The sequence below is a fragment of the Lissotriton vulgaris genome, chromosome 10 (genome assembly GCF_964263255.1).
Source record: "Lissotriton vulgaris chromosome 10, aLisVul1.2, whole genome shotgun sequence".
NCBI lineage: Eukaryota > Metazoa > Chordata > Amphibia > Caudata > Salamandridae > Lissotriton > Lissotriton vulgaris.
The window spans coordinates 703,497,068-703,516,409 of record NC_141698.1 but is presented as its reverse complement, the minus strand read 5'-3'; the positions used below and the strand labels follow the sequence as shown (position 1 = coordinate 703,516,409).

The window sequence follows — 19,342 nt, the reverse complement described above, 5'->3', positions numbered from 1 at the left end:
GTAGCTGCTCGACCCTTGCTCTACTGGAAGAGGTTCAGGTAAGTACCGGAACTGGCCCCCTATAGAGCAGAATTTTTGGAGGTTTGGGGACAAATAAAAAACAAAAATATCCCTTGGCTATCCCACATCAAGGTCCTCATCACCCGGGTAGACTTGCCCCAGTTTTGGGACCCCCCCCCCAGCCCCCCCGAGTTGAGCTGTCCGAGGATGCCCAGGTCGGAGCGGCTAACCCTGGTGAGGCGACAAAATCTACTTGCCCTACAGCGATCAACTACCCAGGGCAGGCTGTCTCTAGAGTTCCGCTTAGTAAAATCTGAATCACGATTAGAGGAATTCCTAGACGTAATTCAACCCCCTCTTGCGAGGAAATTATATACCCAACTGAGGCATGGCTGCCTGCCAATCAGGGCATTTACTTCGAATTGGGCTAAAACAGAAAATGGAACCTGCCCGGCATGTAACTCTATGCGAGAAGATGTTCCCCATGTTATGTTCTTCTGTCCAGCGTACGCAACAATAAGAAAATGCTGGTTGATTCCACTATGTAGGAACTTGGGCTTCATACATTGCACGCAGGCGTGTAGAGTTCTAATGTACGATACCTCACCTCCCATTGTCTTTGCCGTATCTCGCTTTTTACATGGTATGTGGCGCAGAAGGAAAGGCTTTGTTTAATACCAATGTTAATACCTCTGATTAATTTTTCTAAATTTTATGTTATTTGGCTTATGATAACTTCTCAGTTTAATCTATTTTTACGACTAATATTAGCTGCTCACTATTTATTGTTTTAATCAACTGTGCTTTGTATGTATTTTAGCTGCATTTTTATGGTCTCCGACGGAAATAAAGTTATCAAAGAAGTATTGATTGTGAAGATCACCCACCTTTAGGAACATGTCCCTAACTACACTGTTGCTGCATGCTTTTTGTTCCAGCATGCTTTTTGTTGCAGCATGCTTTTTGTTGCAGAGCTGAGCCAAAATTAGACTTTAATTAGTGATCACAAACTGTTTATATGTTCTGTAGCCAAAGAACATGGTTTGACTGCCGTACTGTTAAATTAATTGTACGTTTATCGTGTTGTTTTCCTTCCATCGTTAGAGATTGTATATGTAATGTAAATATATGTATTTATTCTTCTGCCATCATTAAAACATTGTATATTTAGAACTCTGATTGAACAGTGACATTTTTATTTCCACTGAGTGGTAATTGTGCTGTACTCTACCAAGACTTGCACTACTCCACCTCTAAGCTAGGCCTCAACTGCTCATCCACATTATACCGCACAGTCAAGGAGGCCTAGTGAGGGCAATATTCTGCTGTACGCCGTGTATCCCCTGCCCTGTTAGAAGTAACTGCTAGCACTTTATTTTAGAGTGCTAGGGTGCCCCCTGAAGCTGTGGACCCCAGAGAAAATGGCAACCAGAATGTTTTCATAGGACTAATAATCAAAGTGAAAATGACACATTACAAAAGCTATTCTTACAGTAGATATAAAAGTGGTTAAAACAAGAGACCGTTCAAAACTAAATATGCATGTAAAGACGCAGATAACATAAATCCATAGTTGCATCCATTCACTCAATTATGAACCGCTAATCTCTCCTTTACTATACATACATTTAACATTCAGTGTCATATAGAATCATGATTATCTGGTTTTTACAGTACCTGTATAAGCAGTCCATATAGTCTGCTCCTCGACTATATTCTTCCCAATATCGGTGATACATAACCAATACTTGCTCTTCAGAATTCAGTACTCTCTAGTAATATGAAAAAACAAGCACTTTGATAAGCCTAAACGTATAAGTAATATATGAATCTGTGAACACTGCTTTACATTTGTGTCTTTTGTAAATAAATTGCTGTCATCCTATAATAATCTTTAATAATACCAGTCGCAGTGATACTCAACACATTGATATATGTTCTTGGTTAGACAATCTACTATAGAGCTTTCGTCCACACGCTTTATAGTGTGACTGGTATTGCCCAATTACTGTTGAGCTGCAAGGTAAATACCTCTCAAAAATAATTCCAAATACAACACTGAATACAACCTGCAAACAGAGACTGAGGAAACGGTCCACGCCACACTAGAGCTCATAAAGCACATGAAAATGAAAGTTAGAACGTCTTATTAATTGATTATCATTAGCAGCACATCACTGCCGACACATGTTTTGGGATCTGTGCGTTCTTTAGGGCTTGCAGGATCTCCTTAAATACCAATGAAGATCAAACAGCAAACAGGTTCCACTTCACTTTTTATATCTTCACTAAAAGACAGTTACAATTAAAACAGTTCTCTGAAACAATTAACATGCATTTAGCCACTGATATCACAGTCTTCATATTTTCGAATAATTAAGGTCACCTAAACATGTCACCCAATGACATATGTCTATTATGAGCTGAGTAAACCAGAGCGAAGGAGCTTTGTGGGTTCTATTTTGGAAGCCCTAGGCCTGTTCATGTGCAAAAGAGGGAGATGAGGTTACTTTCCTAGACAGTGGAAATGTATTCTCGAGACTGTTAAAAAGGGACCAACGAAGTTGGTTAAGAGGTGACAAACTCCCCTTAGAAATTCAATGGGATCTTTAGTTCCTGAGAGCTGTTGATTAGTGTACCTAAACACTGCCATTTTGTGGATGGTAGGGATGAAGGATGGGACTGCAATATTTGTTGTCAGTGTGAAGATTCCTTTTGTGTGTGGTGGGGGGGGGGGGGGGAGGGGGGGGGGCTACATAGCCTTTTGTTTCTCCTTCTAATCAATGTGAGTGTTCCTGTGATATTCACACATCTTTTTGCCTCCGTGTTGGGTACTCCAACCTTGAGATGACCCTGCTATGAGGGGCATGATTTTAGACAATGGATGAGACTGGAAAGCAGGCTGAGATGGACACATAAAAGAAGAGCCAATCCAAACTGGGTATGAAAGTACAGACTGAAACTACACATCTCCTGTTTGCTACTATATACGAGTGAGAAGTGCGGACACACCGGTTGTTCCATTTTCAAGTGCTCTTAGGCTAAGGAGGGTGGTCATCCACAGAGTACCCAAAGGAATAGGACGCAACCAAGGCTAGTGTCTTCCTGACATCCCACTGCCAAGGGGTGAGGAGAAATCACCTGGGGTCTGACCTAAAAGAAAAAGTGTTACCTGCTTGAAGACTTAGAGGATCCTGCCAGTAATTGTAGGTGGGGCAAGGGAGGAAGGGGGGCAAAAAGGGGGGGTAAGCTAGCCAAATCTGCAGGAGTGAACTACTAGTGTGGGCAAGGGCTGTGGAAGTCAGTGTTGTGTGTACACATGACGATTCATGTTAGTTTGACTGGCATGTTACAAGCTAATAAGCCAAGCAGCATTGCTGATTTCGAGGATTCATTGCAGTGATCATTGCACTGATCGAGTGCTCAAGCAGGTCATCCTTTGGACCAGGTTTTTGCAGCCTTGGCACATGCCTCAAAGTGTGCAACAAACAGACTTGTATTGTGGCAAGACCCATGGACTACGTCATGAAAAGTGAAATTGCTGCGTCAAGGCACTTGCCACTGTGTGCCCCGATGACTTCATGGCTGCAGGGACGCGGACTGGAAGTGCACCAAATCGAATGGAGCATCTGCTGCTGCACTAAAGTGCCTTGAAGCATTTCAGCTGCCATCAGTGGGTCTGTGGTTATTAGCAGATTGCATACAGAATCAACAAATCACCCAGTTGGTCTGCGGGCCCATCCAGTGCCTTGTGTGGATGAGAGGGACGCCTAATGTCTCCCACTGCCTCTGTACACCTCTGCGTGGCTTGCGTCTGCTCCGAAGCCGTGGCCACTTGTGGCCGTTGCATCTTCCCCTACCACGTGATAAGCAAGACTGATGAGTGGGAGACCAGAATGAGGTCTACTGTGAACCCCAACTGTGGGGGGAGACAAAACCCTGAGTGAAAAACTGTGTACCTGCTAGTGTCAACTAGACTGGGGGTAGAGTGGTTGGTGACGGGTGGTTTGGGGTAGAGTGGTTGGTGACGGGTGGTTTGGGGTAAGAAAGAGGGACCATTGTATGTGGGGCACAGATGTCCCGCACAAGAGACTTTGAGTAACTGTTACCATTTATGTAGCATGTAGTAATGAGTTCTAATGTGTATTCAATACTTAGTTTTTAACAAAGCTAAGCACTGACCTGTACAATCATGCTGTTACTCCGGAGTGGTGATCCTGTTGTACTTGTACACCTACCTACACACCTACACACACACACACACCTACACACCTACACACACACACACACCTACACACCTACACACACACCTACACACCTACACACACACCTACACACCTACACACCTACACACACACCTACACACCTACACACCTACACACCTACACACCTACACACCTACACACCTACACACCTACACACACACACACACACACACACACACACACACACACACACACACACACACACACACACACACACACACACACCTCCCTGAGAAGCCCGTCACTGCTCGCCATCTCTACCACAGAGAAGTGCAAACGTATTTGTCTTTGGCCCATTTTGCAGAGTCATAGTAGGACAAACCCCAGGTCAACAGGGGTGAAAAAGATCAACCTCCATGGCTGTGACCCTGTAGCAGCTACTTGCCTTGTCTGAGTGTGATAAACAATGGCAGGTAGAGAGGGCAACTTAGAATAATCAATTAGAGGTATGGTGGGGGTATTCCGATCTGGCCCTAGAGCTAAGCGAGAACTCAAGGAGTTTGGGATAGGCATATACAGTGACGTAACAAAACTTGAAGAGGGGGGGGGGGGGCGGCTGCCGAGTACATGGATTCCTCCTGCCCCCCTCCCCCTTGGAGTCAGTCATTAGGTCTCAGGCCAGGGTACTGTGCTGAGGGGGCACCCTAAAGCTCAGCCCCCCTGCTCTAGGGGCTATGTTACATCACTGGGCATATTAAAAACTCAAAATCTTGTGCATAATCGACTTCCGGAATTAGATCTCAACAATACCTGAAGTTCACATGTAGGCGACTGCTGGCGTGGCTGGTCAATTAGTAATCAGCAAGGACAAAAAGAATGAAGATTGCAAGAGAGCAAATTTCAGTTTTAAGAGATACTATTAGATCTTGACCACACATCCACCCTACCAGATAGGCAGCAGATGAGACATACTGAATGACTCAGGGACCCAGCTCCTCTCCAGGGAATATAGAAACTTAAAAGAACAAGAGCAGTAAAAGAAACACTGCTTCCCAAACCAGGAAAGAATTTACTTTAAAAAAGTACATCAGTGTGAAATTAATTTCAAATGGCCTTGGTTTCCCTAGCAGAAATTCCAACCATACTAACACACAACAGCATTCAGTAAGTAGATACCTTCCACCTACTAAATCCAAGGTTTAGAAAATCAGGAGGGAAGGTAGCTCATTCTCAGTGGCATCAGCCAACGCATGGAGTGCACTCCTATTAGAAATATGAAAAGTCAGACAAAACTATTGAGTCAGGAAATCACCAAAGGCTCTCCTTATCCCATTGCCAATATGAATGGACTCCCAACATCTACAAAACATAATCACTTAGCTCTTAGAATAGAGGTCATTCCTAGATGCAGAAAAGCAAAAAAGTGGAAGTAGTTGCATCGATATAAACTAACAGGACAGCCCTGTGGTTCTTGGGCACAGCACACTTACTGGGCTAATTACGGATGAAGGAATGAGAAACAGAGGGAAGAAATTCACAAAACTGTACAATGCTCTTGGCTAAGTGTTTATTAGGAATGGCCTAGAAGTTAGTAGCTGGTTGGCAATAATCATATCTGTTGTAAAACCGAGCAAAGCGGGGGCAGCAAAATTACTGGCCCAGGATGAAGGATGCTAGGGTATACCAAGCCTCAGTTGTGGACCCTCGCAGACATTCTCCTGCATCTCCCCGTGGCAATGCCTCATTGAGCAGATGATGATCGGAAAAGGATACAGAGACTATTTGATGACCCGTATCAAAATGTGAGAGATACTGACTTAGCCTGGAATCCGGCTGCAAACCCACTGGAAACCAACTGTGCGTAAAGCAACCTAAAAGGATAACTGATTGAGTAAAACACATTAAAGGTGATGGGCGAATGCCTGCAATAGGTCTGATCACTGGTAATCACTCAGTATTCTAACTCATTGTTCTTTTGCCCACAATGCCACCTCAGTTTGGACCCAGCCACAAGCAAATTAGACTTGATTACGCTCCAACAGGAACAATCTAGCCCGATCTGCCAGGCGAGGACCTCCATGAACCACAACACAAGCAACCCAAGACCGGTTTCACCCTGATCAGGGACTATCAGTCAAGTGTATCCTGGTTTCAGTGGCAAAGAGAGCTCAAGACCCATGTCTTGGCCTATGCCTGCTACTTAGGGTGGTATATCAAACACACAAAATGTGATGGGTGTAATACTTGCAGTAAGTCTAACTACTGGCAATCGCTCAGGGAAGCACTCCAACTCACTCTTCTATTTCCGAGCATGCCCACTCAGTTTGGACCCAGCCATATGCAAATCAGTCTTTACCCTGCTCCAACAGGATCAGCCAAGCCAGGTCGTCCCTGAACTGGAACACAAGCAAACCAAGACAGGTTTCGCCCTGGTTGGGGCTCGGCAGTCCGGTGTAGGTTGGTTCCAATATACCTGTGAATTGCTACTCTTGGCTGATGAACTATTTTTACTGAATATTAAAACAACAGCACAATAAAAGAGTGACTAGTGGGGGGCGTGGCTAGCCAGCCAACATGGCGGACGTGCCAGCGTAGAACACCGCTCCGAACAAACCCTAATTATCCTGCAATTGCCTTATTGGAGGTGCCCCCAGAGCCTGTACTACGAGGCGCTGGTGTGTGACAGTGGCGGGAGCTCACTGGGCTGCCTTATGATCGACTGGGCCGGTGTGCGGCAGCGGGACGGCACGAGGCGGAGGGCTGCGTTGCGCGACCAGCGGCCATTTCGGGAGTGGAGTGAGGCTCCGGGTCACTGGGCGCTGCTTCGGGGGGGCCCCCCGGAGTGCTGAGGAGCCCGCGGTAGAGTCTGCGCTGCCAGGGAGCGGGTCTGGCGGCTGCTGCAGCGGTGCGGGCCGCAAACTAAGAGGCAGAGGTTAGTGGTGGCACCGGTGACCGGAGCGGGTCACGGCCTAGTGACGCCTGGAGGCCTGCTGCTGACACTGGGCCCAGGAGGGCGGCTTCCTGCGCCCCCCCCCCCCCCCTTCGCTGGAGGAGTCGGAGCTATGGCTGGCAGGGCCCTGCCGTTAGTAGAGTGCGGGACCCGGAGAGCACGGAGAGTCATCCTGACGTGCTGCAGAGTCTGGGCAGCCAGCACCACATCCCTGGCGGTGGGCGTGGAGCTTGGTGGCCCTGGTGCGGGGTTTGCGGCGCTTGTGGCTGGAGAAGAGTGCTTGTCACACGGAGCGGCATCTCAGGGACGGCGCTGACCCGGACTGGAGGTGAGATGCATAACTGGTGCTGGCGGCCTGGGCAGCTCTTGCGGAGCGAGACTGCCGAGTGGAGTGGGGCTGCCCCCAGGAGCTGGGCTGCCGGAGTCTGGGGGACGCAAGAGGGCCGGCGGAGAACAGCGGCAGTTTCACTGAGACCTGGGGACGTCTGAGACTTATGAGTACATGCACTGTGTGAACGGATGGTGTAACTGCTAGGCTGGCTGACTGTGGCCTGTTGCACCTGGGCGGCCGCACCGGGCAGAGTTTGGCGCCTTTGGATGGACGCTCCGAGTGCTGGGCGCCATTTTGGTGGAGGTGCGGGCGCCATCTTGCCCCCCTGTGTCTGGCGCGATTCAGCGCCCTGTGGGAGACACCATTAGATGATTGAAACCTGCGAAGTGTGCTGCCTGCCCAGGTAGCGTGGCAGGGGCCTTGACTGCTGGGGCCACAGCTGATCTACTGCTGACTTTGCCTGCACGTGGAGGCGTCTGAGCTATTGTCGCCTGGGTTTGCGCAAGAGCGCCATCACTGTGGATAGTGGCGCCCGGCGGTCTGCTGCTAGGCCGCGCGAGGAACTGGCGCCTGCTGGCAGGGACAGAGACTGAAAGACTGCAGCTGCCCAACCGATCAGTGATTACCCCTAGCCTGGACAGCGTCATTGTGGCAGATAGCTGTGCTGGGTGTTGCTAGGGGCCGGCTAAGCAGCTGCACCTATTGCCCCTGGGCCGTGGCTGCTGAGACCGGGCGCTGGGCGCCGCTTGTTGCCGGCGGCGGACTCATCCCCGTGGCCGCAGGCGCAGCTTCTGAAGGGGCTGCCTCCAGCCCGCATCGGGCGCAGCGCCCGGGGACGGCCTTGTGCAAACGGATCTGTGTGCGAGCCGCTGGACCTTGTCATCGTGCCGCTGGGCCCTGTGCTCCGTGGAGGTGTGGAGAGGCTGTAGTGGCGGCTTCGCGGTGAGGGCCTGCTGGCGCGGGGCCCCTAAAGGACTGGAGATGTGTGCCCTACCGGACTGCGCAGTGTCGGTTGGTATTTCCCCTTGAGGCGTTAGCGGAGTGAGCGTGGTCAGTTGGAAGTTGGAGCCTTGCCTGGGGGTCACTCGGACTGGTTCGGAGATCCCTTGAGCGGCGCCGGCGGACGCTGGACTAGAAAGACATTTCCCCCACGGGGGCCTGGAACGGGGGGGGGGGGGTCGGACGGCTGCTAGTGAGAGTGGATGCCGTCTGCGCAGCAACTTGCGATGGGCAGGCTCAGGGATAACACCCTGCAGAAACAGCAGGTCGCAGAGGGGCCGGGTCACCCGCATGGCTCACAAGGCGATGGACTGGGCCTGACGGCGGCCCTTGCAGCCAAAATGGATTCTGTCCTGGCGGCGGTGGAACGCATTGGCACCACGCTGGAGCAGACAAAGACATCACTTGAGACTCGCATCGATTAGGTGACGTCGGACTTCACCTTGCTCCGCGCAGACCACCGCAAACTAGTGGACACAGTTACGGAACAACAGCAGTTGTTTCAGGAGTTGCAGCAGGTGGTGCAGCAACATACCTCGGCGCTCCAGCACATCCTTGAAACGGTGCACGTGCTGGAGGACCGTTTGGAGGATGCGGAGGTCGCGCCCGCCGCAACAATGTCCGCGTGGTCGGACTTCCGGAAGGTGAAGAAGGGAAAGACCCGGAGAAATTTACGGAGTCCTGGTTGAGAGATCTGCCTGCGGAGGTGTTGTCCCCGCACTTCGTTGTGGAGCGAGCGCACAGGGTGCCGGTGCAGAGGCCTCGGCCCGGAGCCCGGCCTCGCCCTTTCCTTTTCAAGCTGCTCAACTATCGCGACCGGGATGGGGTGCTGCGTGAGACAAGGAAGCTGAACGATCTGACTGTGGGGAACAGCCGTGTGAGGTTCTTCCCCGGATGTTCTACACGGCGATGGTGCAGGGACGGAGAAGCACCTATCTGGCGGTGAAGAAGCAGCTGCGGGAGCAGGCCTTCCGTACTCCTTGTTGTTCCCCTCTCTGCTCCGAGTGATCACCAAGGATGGGGCCCGCTTCTTCGATGCGCCATCGGATGTATGGGACTGGCTGGAGGAGACAGGGCAATGGAAGGGAGCGCGACCCGAGACTGTGGAAGGGGAAAGTGAATGGCAGGTGCAAAAGTCAAGGAGGCGTAGGAAACTGGGAGCCCGTCGCAGCCCGAACACTGGCCCAGCGGCTCCTAGTCAAGAAGAAAAGCAGCTCGAGAGACAGGAGGCCCTTGAAGCGGTTGTGAATCTAGGAGTGCTACATGGAGTAAGCAGGCAGGCTTCACAGACGCGGAGTGACCCAGCCATCAGTAACCCGTCATCCCCTTCGACTGTACTCTCGGAGGATGTGGCCATGCCGGTGGTAACACCGCAGACAGCGGACTTACTCGTGTGATGTGCTTCTGGGACAAGGGGAAGGGGGAAACTTGCTGTTAGCCTCCTCACTGCTGGTAATGTTGCTTTGCCCCCATGTTGCCGAGTGCGCGTAAGGGATGCAGTTAGGCTGGGCGGCTGGCGGCTGGCGCGCGTAGAGGGCTCCCCTGCAGGCAGCACACATCGCTACAGTGATAATAAGGGTATTAGATGCTTGGGGGCACCTAAGGGGATCCCAAGTGATAAGGGTTAGGGGTGTGGCGCATTGGGATTGTGGGCAGCACACGACCCCAAGCAGCGAACACGCTGAGTTAAGCTCACTATGTTGAGGTGGACCTTGTTATTGTTTGGACGTAAGCCTCACTGGGGGCTCGCCCTTCTTGTTGTATCGTTTGTGACCGTTCACATGTTTCCTTTGTTGCAGCGCGATGATCCTCCTGTCCCTGCTGGTGCCCCTGGGGGGCGCTCCCTTGCTCTGGTACACGTGCGCACAGACCTGACACATGGCACACACTAACATAGTGTCCTTGAATATTCGTGGTATGCACACCCCCTCTCGTAGATATTCCGTGTTTTCCTATCTGCAGCGCCACGGGTGGGGATAGCACTTCTCCAGGAGACACATATGATGCTGGTTGAGATAGAGAAGTTGTGCAGGCGTTGGAGGGGACAGATATTTGGCACAACCTACTCTGCCCACGCACGCGGTACCCTGATCTGGGTGCGGGCAGGGGTCCCTTTCACATGTACAGACGTGCGGGTGGATTCTGTGGGCTGATACATGTTGGCAAGGGGGTGACTGAATGGCCAGGAACTACTGCTCGGCTCTCCCTACGCCCCGAACACGGAGCAACCTGCCAACCTGGAGAGTTTGAATAATAAATATCCTACACCCGTATGCTGGACTCCCCTGGCTGCTTGGGGGGAGGACTTTAACATGATACTGGACACACACTTGGATAGGTCCTTTCCTCCCCTTAGAGCCACAACAGTAGCGTCCACTGCGCAGGCGTTTAGAGACTGGCTTGCGCATTCGAAGGTTTGTGACCTCTGGCGCGTGCAACACCCCACAGACAGAATCTACTCGTTCTACTCCACGGTCCATGACCTTCACGTCCGCCTGGATAGAATTGTTGGCACTCAGTCCTTGCTCCCACTCCTTCCTGAGATGGAATATTTAAGGAGAACACACTCGGATCACAACCCCCTCCGGTTTAAGATTAGTTGGGAGGCAGGTCGCCCCCACGTGGCGGCTGCAGCCTGCTGCGCTAGAAGATGCCGAGTTTAGTCTTCCTTGGGTACGGCTATCATGGCCTATTTCAAGGACAATGGGAGGACAGCAAGCAGCGCCCTGGTGGAGTGGGAGGCACACAAAGTGGTCATTCGCGGGCATTGCCTGGGAGTCACGTGGAACGTCCGGAAGAAATGGTTGGCTTCCCTTGCGAAGCTAGAGTTGGAGCTCCTCCGCTATGAAAGGGAGGGCGAAAGGATGGGAGAACACCCAGGTAAGCTCCACGATTTGTGTACTCGGCATGCGTCGCTCTTGGAGCAGCTGCGCTGTCACAATTACGCGGCACACACGGCTAGGACGCATGCTAAGGCAGATAGGGCCGGTAGGTTGTTGGCCTGGTTGGTGCAGAGCGAAAGCAGTCAAGCACCTATAGGCGCCCTGCGCAACGCAGAGGGTGTACTGGTGTATACGCAGAGGGAAATCCACCGCGCCTTGACGGACCACTATAAGCAGCTCTATCAGTCTCGAGGCGTAGGCCCACGGCACGCGCTGGACGCGTTCCTGGACACACTCAAATTGTCTGCGGCGACGGAGGACCATAGGGGCGAGCTCAACGCTCCGCTCACTCTGGAAGAAGTGGGAGACGCAGTTGGGGACATGGCGACTGGAAAAACCCCTGGGCCGGATGGCCTGCCCGTGGAATATTACAAGGCGAACAAGGACACTCTGGCGCCCCTGCTCCTTCGGCTGTTTAACACTGCCATGGACGAGGGCTCGCTCCCAGTGTCCATGCGGGAAGCGTTTCTAGTATCCTTACCTAAGCCGGATAGAGACCCTACCGCATTGGGTTCGTATAGGCCGCTAGTAATGTTGAATGCGGACTATAAAGTATTCGCGAAAATCCTGGCTGAGCGGCTTGCGGTGGTGGTCCCCCACCTAGTACACCCTGACCAGAATGGGTTTGTGCCGGCAAGGTATACCTCCCTAAACCTCAGGAGGTTCTTCAGGGTGGCGGAGGGACCAGCAAGGGACTGGCCCAGGGCAGGGTGCCTGATAATTGACCTAGAGAAGGACTTCGACTGCCTGGAGTGAAGGTACCTAGCGGTAGTACTCTCGCGTTATGACCTGGGCGAGGGCTTCCTACAGGCGGTGCAGCTCCTCTACACAAACCCTCAAGTTTGAGTGCGGCTGGGTCCATATATTTCTGAGTCAGCGGCTATTGGTCGAGGCACCCGCCAGGGTTGCCCCCTGTCCCCGCTGTTATTTGCGTAACCGTTGGCGGAAATGCTGTGGCAGACATTAGGAGAGGGGATCCCACTGGGAGATGCGACACCAGGTCTCGCTTTATGCAGAAGACCTGCTGGTGTTCGTTATAGATGTGGAGCACATACCGGGGAGACTGGCCCAGGTGCTGTAACAGTTTGCAGTTGTCTCAGGGTTTAAGGTGAATGCGGGTAAGTCGTGCCTATATGCCTTCAACGCGGCAACGGAGGATCCAGGGTAGAGCCTTGGTAACACGCGGGTACAAGGGAAAGCTGACACCTTCTGGTACCTCAGGGTACAGGTTTATAGGCAGGCGACTGAGCTGTGTGACGGCACTCTGGTTAGGGCGGTGGCAGCGCTCCGGTCACAGGTACGTTTTTGGACCACTCTTCCACTGACCACGACGGGCAGGGTGGCCCTGGCCAAAATGGTTATGCTCCCTAGACTTCTGTACTATTTTGTCAATCTGCCTCTCTTTGTGCCGCCTTCCTTCTTTGCAGCACTCAACACGATGCTGCGGTACGTCCTGTGGGGAATGGCCAGACACAGGTTCGCGCTCGCGAAATTGTTCCTGCAAACAGATAGCGGCGGGCTAGCTGCTCCCTGTTCCGAGCATTATTATCTGGCGGCGCAGCTCCAGTCGATCGCTAGGTGGCTGGCGGATAGGGGTAGAGAGGACACTGCCACGGTGGAGCCGCAGTATTCACTAGAGTGGATCACTCAGCTGTTTCATCCGTTGGTAGCGCAAGCAAGACCTTCTCCGCTGCTGTTGGCGGTAGCCTATAGGTGTTTTCGTAGCGCCCTTTACATCACCCGGAGGGTACACACATACGCGCCTGCGGTGCCACTGAAGGCTTTCCTGGGGGGTGTCGGACTCCTCACGCGTCCCATGTTGGATCACTGGAAAGAGGCAGGCATACAGACTCTGGGAGACCTCTTCCGCAAGGGTGCGCTGGTACCGTATGAGACGCTGGTAGAGGAAGATGGTCTCCCTCCTGGGGGGTTCCTACTGCACCGGTCTTTAATCCCAAGAAGGACGGCCAAGTGGGGATACATGACCTCGGAGCCTGTGACACATTTAACCATACAATACCTGCAAGTCATGGGGAGGGGCAGGCACCAGGTGCGTTGGTTTGCAGGGTCATTGAGGATACATACCGGGGTCGATCTGACTTCTCTTAGGGCCAAGTGGGAGCAGGACTTGGGCAGGGCATTGTCCGACAGGGACTGGGGCAGAGTTCTCCAGGGTCCAGTGCATATTCACAGAAACCTGCGCTTCCGCCAAATACAACTCTACGTAGTGCACAGGGCCTATCTTATACCTGCGCTCATATATAAGAATTTCCACCGAGTGGATGCATCCTGACCCAGGTAGGGCGTACTTGATGCGGGGCTCCACCACCTTGTATGGAGCTGCTCCAGGCTGGCCCCCTACTGGGGCGCAATAGGAGAGTTGCTCCGTAAGTGCACTGGACGTAGCATACACCTGTAGTTGCCGGATTACATACTGCATCAATATAAGAGACCGCCCAAGAATAAGGCATCCTCTCGCTTCTTGGACCTGGGGTTGGTGGTGGCCATATGTCTCATCACGAGGCGCTGGAAGGCGAATGAACCGCCAAGTGTGCAGGCGTGGACCTCCTCCCTTCAGGCGTGGGCCCGGGATGAGTGGATGGCTATACGCAGGGAAGAAGCGGTGGGCCTCCGGAGGGAGCCCATGGCGGAGCGATGGGAGTGCATGCCTGGTGCCTTGCAGCGAGATGAGGGGTCCGGGGAGTGGTGGAGGATTGAGTGGTGTTGCCGGGAGGGTGGCATCCTTGTTTAGTGGGGTGCGTGAGCTCCCGGTGTTTAATAAAAGTACGATCCTGGGGAAGGGAGCTTGTGCGGGGGGCTGTTCTATTGGGGGGGGGGGAAACCAGTGGACACTTGGGGTGTTTACCTGCAGCTGCAATTGTTTTCCCTTATTTACCTTTCACAGTTTGGTTTCAACTGTTATACAAATGTCAGTCTTGTACGCGCGCATAGCGCTGGGAGGGCCCATCCTCACTCAAGCTGATGCAGAGACTTAGCGTGTGAACAACTATGGACTCACTTTGGGGCGATGGCCCGGACAGAGTGCGCCTGGCCGGCGATAGGCAGACAATTTCCCTCCTTACTGTACATATAAAATTGTGCCCTTTGATTGTCAGTTATAAAGCCTGTTGTCATGTGCCTGATAATCCAAATTGCTGTGCCGCCAGTGAGAAAGTCTAATGCATTGTGATTGTCCTTTCTGAATTGTTTCTTTCAAAACTAAGAAAAATTGTTAATGAACAGATTTGACAAAAAAATAAAAAAGTGTGACTAGTGAAAGTTAATAACTAGCTTGAATGTCAGAGACCAATTCTGTCCAACTGTCCGCTTTTTGTCAATAATCATCAGGATGGCTCAAGTCAGATCCAATGTTACGTAAGGAACAGGTCGTTAAGGACAGTGAGCATTTCAAAATTGAACACTAACTGGGGTTAGAGGTAACTGGCCTACACGACCCTACTCTGTCCTTAAATTGACACCAAGGAGCATCCATGTCTGTAAAAAAATGGAACAGCTAAACAACATAAACTTAGAAGATGAAAAGAACAATATCACATCTGGAGTACTACGAAGATTATGAAAAAATTGTTAATTATTGAAAATTAAGCCAGAATCTGTACATGCGCCAACACATTACATTCAATATTGCAAAAAGACTTTCACGAATTGCAATAGGTACAACATATTCAAATATGAATGCCTTACCTGGTACAAGTGCTGGACATGATTTTCCAAAAATACTTTGGTCTCTGAATAAAGTCGCTCTCCAAGTGGTTCTGGATAAGCCACACACAAGGCATAAATATCACTGATTGTCAGTCAAGGTTTGCAACATCCTAATAAAGGTTTAATTTTAAGGTATGACATTCTTTTGTTAACAAGCATTTGCAATGCAATAGGTCTCGCATTAGGAAAGATTGAGCTATTGGTATTGTAAATAACACATTTTTTATGTATGTGTTGGTTTTCAAAATAGCGAAATTAATAGCTTTGTCATTTACAATGCCAATAGTTATAACTTTCACAAATGTGACACCTATAGCATTTGTAATGCAATATGTGTTTTATTTATGTGACTTAGATGTATTGATATTACAAGTAACAATGGCTTTTAATTTTTTTCAATAATACTTAAATAAAAGTTATTGCAATTCATAATTGCAATACCTTAAACTTCTGTAAATAACTTTTGTGAAGATTATGTTCAGTGTATTTTATTGTTACAAAAATCCAAGAACAGAAGTGAAATATTAACATCTGTTTGTGAAATTTGTAAAAAAGCTTGAAACAGATAACATATTTGAACCAGTTGTTGTTGAATGGTTGCGCAGATTGATGCTGGGGTAGCGCTGAGTGATGCTGTGGTGTTCAGTGATGTTGTGGTAGCGCATAGTGATGTTGTGGTAGCGCATAGTTATGCTGTGGTGGTGCTTAGTGATGCTGTGGTGGTGCTCAGTGATGCTGTGGTGGTGCTCAGTGATGCTGTGGTGGTGCTCAGTGATGCGATAGATAGAGGGAGGGCAAGATAGAAGAGGGAGGGCAAGATAGAAGAGGGAGGGCAAGATAGAAGAGGGAGGGCGATAGATAGATAGATAGATAGATAGATAGATAGATAGATAGAGTGAGAGCGATAGATAGAGTGAGAGCGATAGATAGAGTGAGGGCGATACATAGAGTGAGGGCGATAGATTGATAGATAGATAGATAGAGAGGGCGATAGATAGATAGATAGATAGATAGATAGATAGATAGATAGATAGATAGATAGGGCGATAGATAAGAGTGAGGACGGTTCCCTTGGGAAAATGTAGATGCTTTTAAGCGATAATGCACATTTGAGTAAAACCAACGTTCTGTCGAGTGATAAATAATCTCAAGAAATACTGTTTCACAAGAGCATGAAGCACGAGTAATGCTGTAAAAGCGCCAATGTGAAAGATGAAAACATCCGCTCAAACTGATTTTATCACTACTTTCTCCCTTCAGCTTTTCTTTGAAGTCTCAATTTAATATAAATACCCTAAATGGAAGTCTTTAGCATAATCTGCGGTCATCCTGGAATGTGGTGTGGAATCAGTCCTCACATACCACATTGAACACCCCTGGTCAAAATAGTTTGTCAGGAGAGGATGTGGCCTAACGGCAAGAGCCGACTCTGAAGCAGCGGAAGCAGGTTCGAGTCTCAGCAGAGACGCTCAAACATACTGTGATTCTGGGCAAATCACTTAATTTCCTCTTGCCTTGAATGTATCAGGCTATAATGCAACTGGTACTTATGTAAAGCGCTCTGATAACTTCGGCTCGAGTTCGCGCTATATAAAACTGCAAAATATAAAAAGAGTAGCAAGGCCAGGACTTGAAATGCATGGTCTATGATGACATACAGTGAGGTGACCATTCTACCAAAAAAAGAGGAGCATAATTGTATTTTGATAGCACACGGTTCCCTTGGGAAAATGTAGATGAGTTTAAGCGATAATGCACATTTGAGTAAAACCAACGTTCTGTCGAGTGATAAATAATTAGAGTGCTAACAAGATTAATTGACAAATGCACGTTATCCCAAGTGGTTTAAGTGCGGGCGGCTCATAAGAACGGGCCCTATATTAAATATGCTAATATTTCTAAAGCAGATAAGGGATTTAAAAAAAACAAGAACATTGCCGAAAGAAAAAAAAAGCGGCCGGGAAAGGATCCCTTTGGAGTGGCCGTGAAAGTGAAAGCAATTAAGGAGGGGGGGTGGGGGGGGTGGGGGGAGAATTGAGGCAAGTGCGCACTGCGCACGCTGGGGAAGCCTGACGGAGGGAGGCTGATTGCTTTGATGTGGGGAAATGCGTGTGCTTGTGTTCACGTGAACTGTTTGAAATCCGCACGATGGTTTGAGAACTTTTTTGCCTCCTATAATTCTCGACTATCCATTCCTTGCGAATGGGATAGGCGAGACCTAATAAAATAGATATTTCCACCTAAGAAAGAATAGGACCCTTGCCTTTTCTCTCTGATGTCATACATTCTTTGAAGTAATCCTGACGTCACAGTTATATTAGCAAATGGCACAGTCCTGACATCAAAACCATTATAAAATTAATGAACATTGGACATGAAGAAAACCTAACTTTACTAACTGTACTTTAAAAGTCAAAATGAAAAGGTGAGGGCATGCAACAAACTGTTGGTAAAAAATTACAACGTGCTAAAAATGTCAATCATTTTTTTTAGAACATCACAGCTGTTTAAGGACTATCTTTTTATCTGTATTTGTCGGATACAGACAGCACTGTAGCCAATACCATAACAAATAGTGTGCTTTGGGTCTGCACCTTGCACATGATAGCATTGCGTTCGTGTCTATTACAATTCCATGCTTCTGATCTGATGGCTTTCTTCATTAGTCTTGTGCTTGCCCCTGGAACTCTTACGTTTCTCTTATTTATGATTGGTTACGTGCATACTTCCACTGCTGGCCATAGGGAAATATTTTTGATTGGCCACTCATATGTATCCCAATTTCTTAATCATTCTCCGTTCCCCTCCTCCATACACTCCCTCGATATTCCTCACTCCCTCCTCCCTTCAGACAATGAGTACTGGTGGGTTCGCTCTGTCCGCTCTGTCCACTCTTCAGCTCTCATACTTCACTCTCTACTCACAGCTATCAACTTTGACGATGATTTTAAATTTAGCCAGCAATGGGTAAGTCAAGAGGGGCAGTAGCCATCTTGGAATTGCGTTTTCTATACTTCCATGACCACCATCAATTGAGTGTACAATTCTAAAACAGACAGCCACCGGAAAGTTATTGCCAATAGAGACAAACTTTAAGCACTGCCAAACAGCAACTGGCCATGCAAATGGTTGTGTTATATGCCAGTTTAATGTCAGAGTTTTCTTTTTGTCTCCACTGATGATTAAGGTGGGACAAAAATGTCCTATCCTTAAACTTTCATATCAGACTCTCTAATATGTTGTGACCATAACCTTAGATGAAACTCCTGATGAGCAGACATAAGGAACTCGCATACCGATTGATCCTGGTCGATCGTGGCACTTTTTGCCAACTACTTTGGCTCCCCCTTACTCACTTTGGACCATGGACTATTTCACCATGGAGTGACTATACAAATATTTGCCTGTCTTTGTAGATAACGCTCTTTCTAAACGCAAAGCAAAATAAATCGAAGCTTTCAACCAATTTCATATCATTAGTGGCACCAATTTCTTGATTATCTGGACCATTTCCTTCGCTCAACATATGTGAAGAACTCTTTGCCTATTCTACAAAATAGACAAGCTAACGGAAGTATACCACATCCTCTGCTTTTCTCACCCCTGGGATCATTCACCGACCTAATAAGTGTACAGGTTTATTTTGCCCTGAAGAAGTCCTTTTGTAAGGACGAAACGTGTCGGTTGTTTTTTGTTCGCCCTGATCGTGTTTTAAACTTGTACCAAAATAAAAGAAGAACTTGGAAGAATATATTCATGGACACTGATTTAAAGGTTTTTTTTCTTTGTCTAGGTCTCTTGGTGGTCCACCTTTGCTTTTGTTTAAACAGTGATATTCCTGTGTTGGAATTACATTGTGACAGTGAGTGTTTTACAGTGCGCACACAGATTTCTGGGTAGGTCCAGAATATATACATATGGCATAGGGATAGCGGGTCAGGTGAGTGGCCTATAGGGTTCTACTGTCTAGCTTCACTATTTCTTAGAGAAGTGACTGACTTCATTTGTCTGATGAACCAGCTGCTTCAATAGTATGGATGATTTAGGAGAGGAGGAGTCTAGTGATCACCGAATTACCAAAGCTGCCTCACCCTGAGGTCCACCAATCTCTGCTTTACCCATTGAGGCACACAATTAAATTACAAAACAGGACTATAAATTAGCACACTATTTCAAAAACACAAGAGCA

General features: G+C 49.1%; 1 protein-coding gene across 1 annotated transcript in view; it reads right to left on the bottom strand.

Moving 5' to 3' along the window:
- CUL2 (cullin 2) overlaps positions 1–19,342 on the bottom strand; it is a 570,015-nt gene that overhangs the window by 488,961 nt on the left and 61,712 nt on the right. Inside the window, exons 3-4 of the mRNA XM_086941531.1 lie at positions 15,133–15,235; positions 1,678–1,772 (exon numbers count right to left, since the gene is read on the bottom strand). Of these exons, the coding sequence (XP_086797657.1) occupies positions 1,678–1,772; positions 15,133–15,235 (198 nt within the window). The remainder of the gene's footprint in view (positions 1–1,677; positions 1,773–15,132; positions 15,236–19,342) is intronic.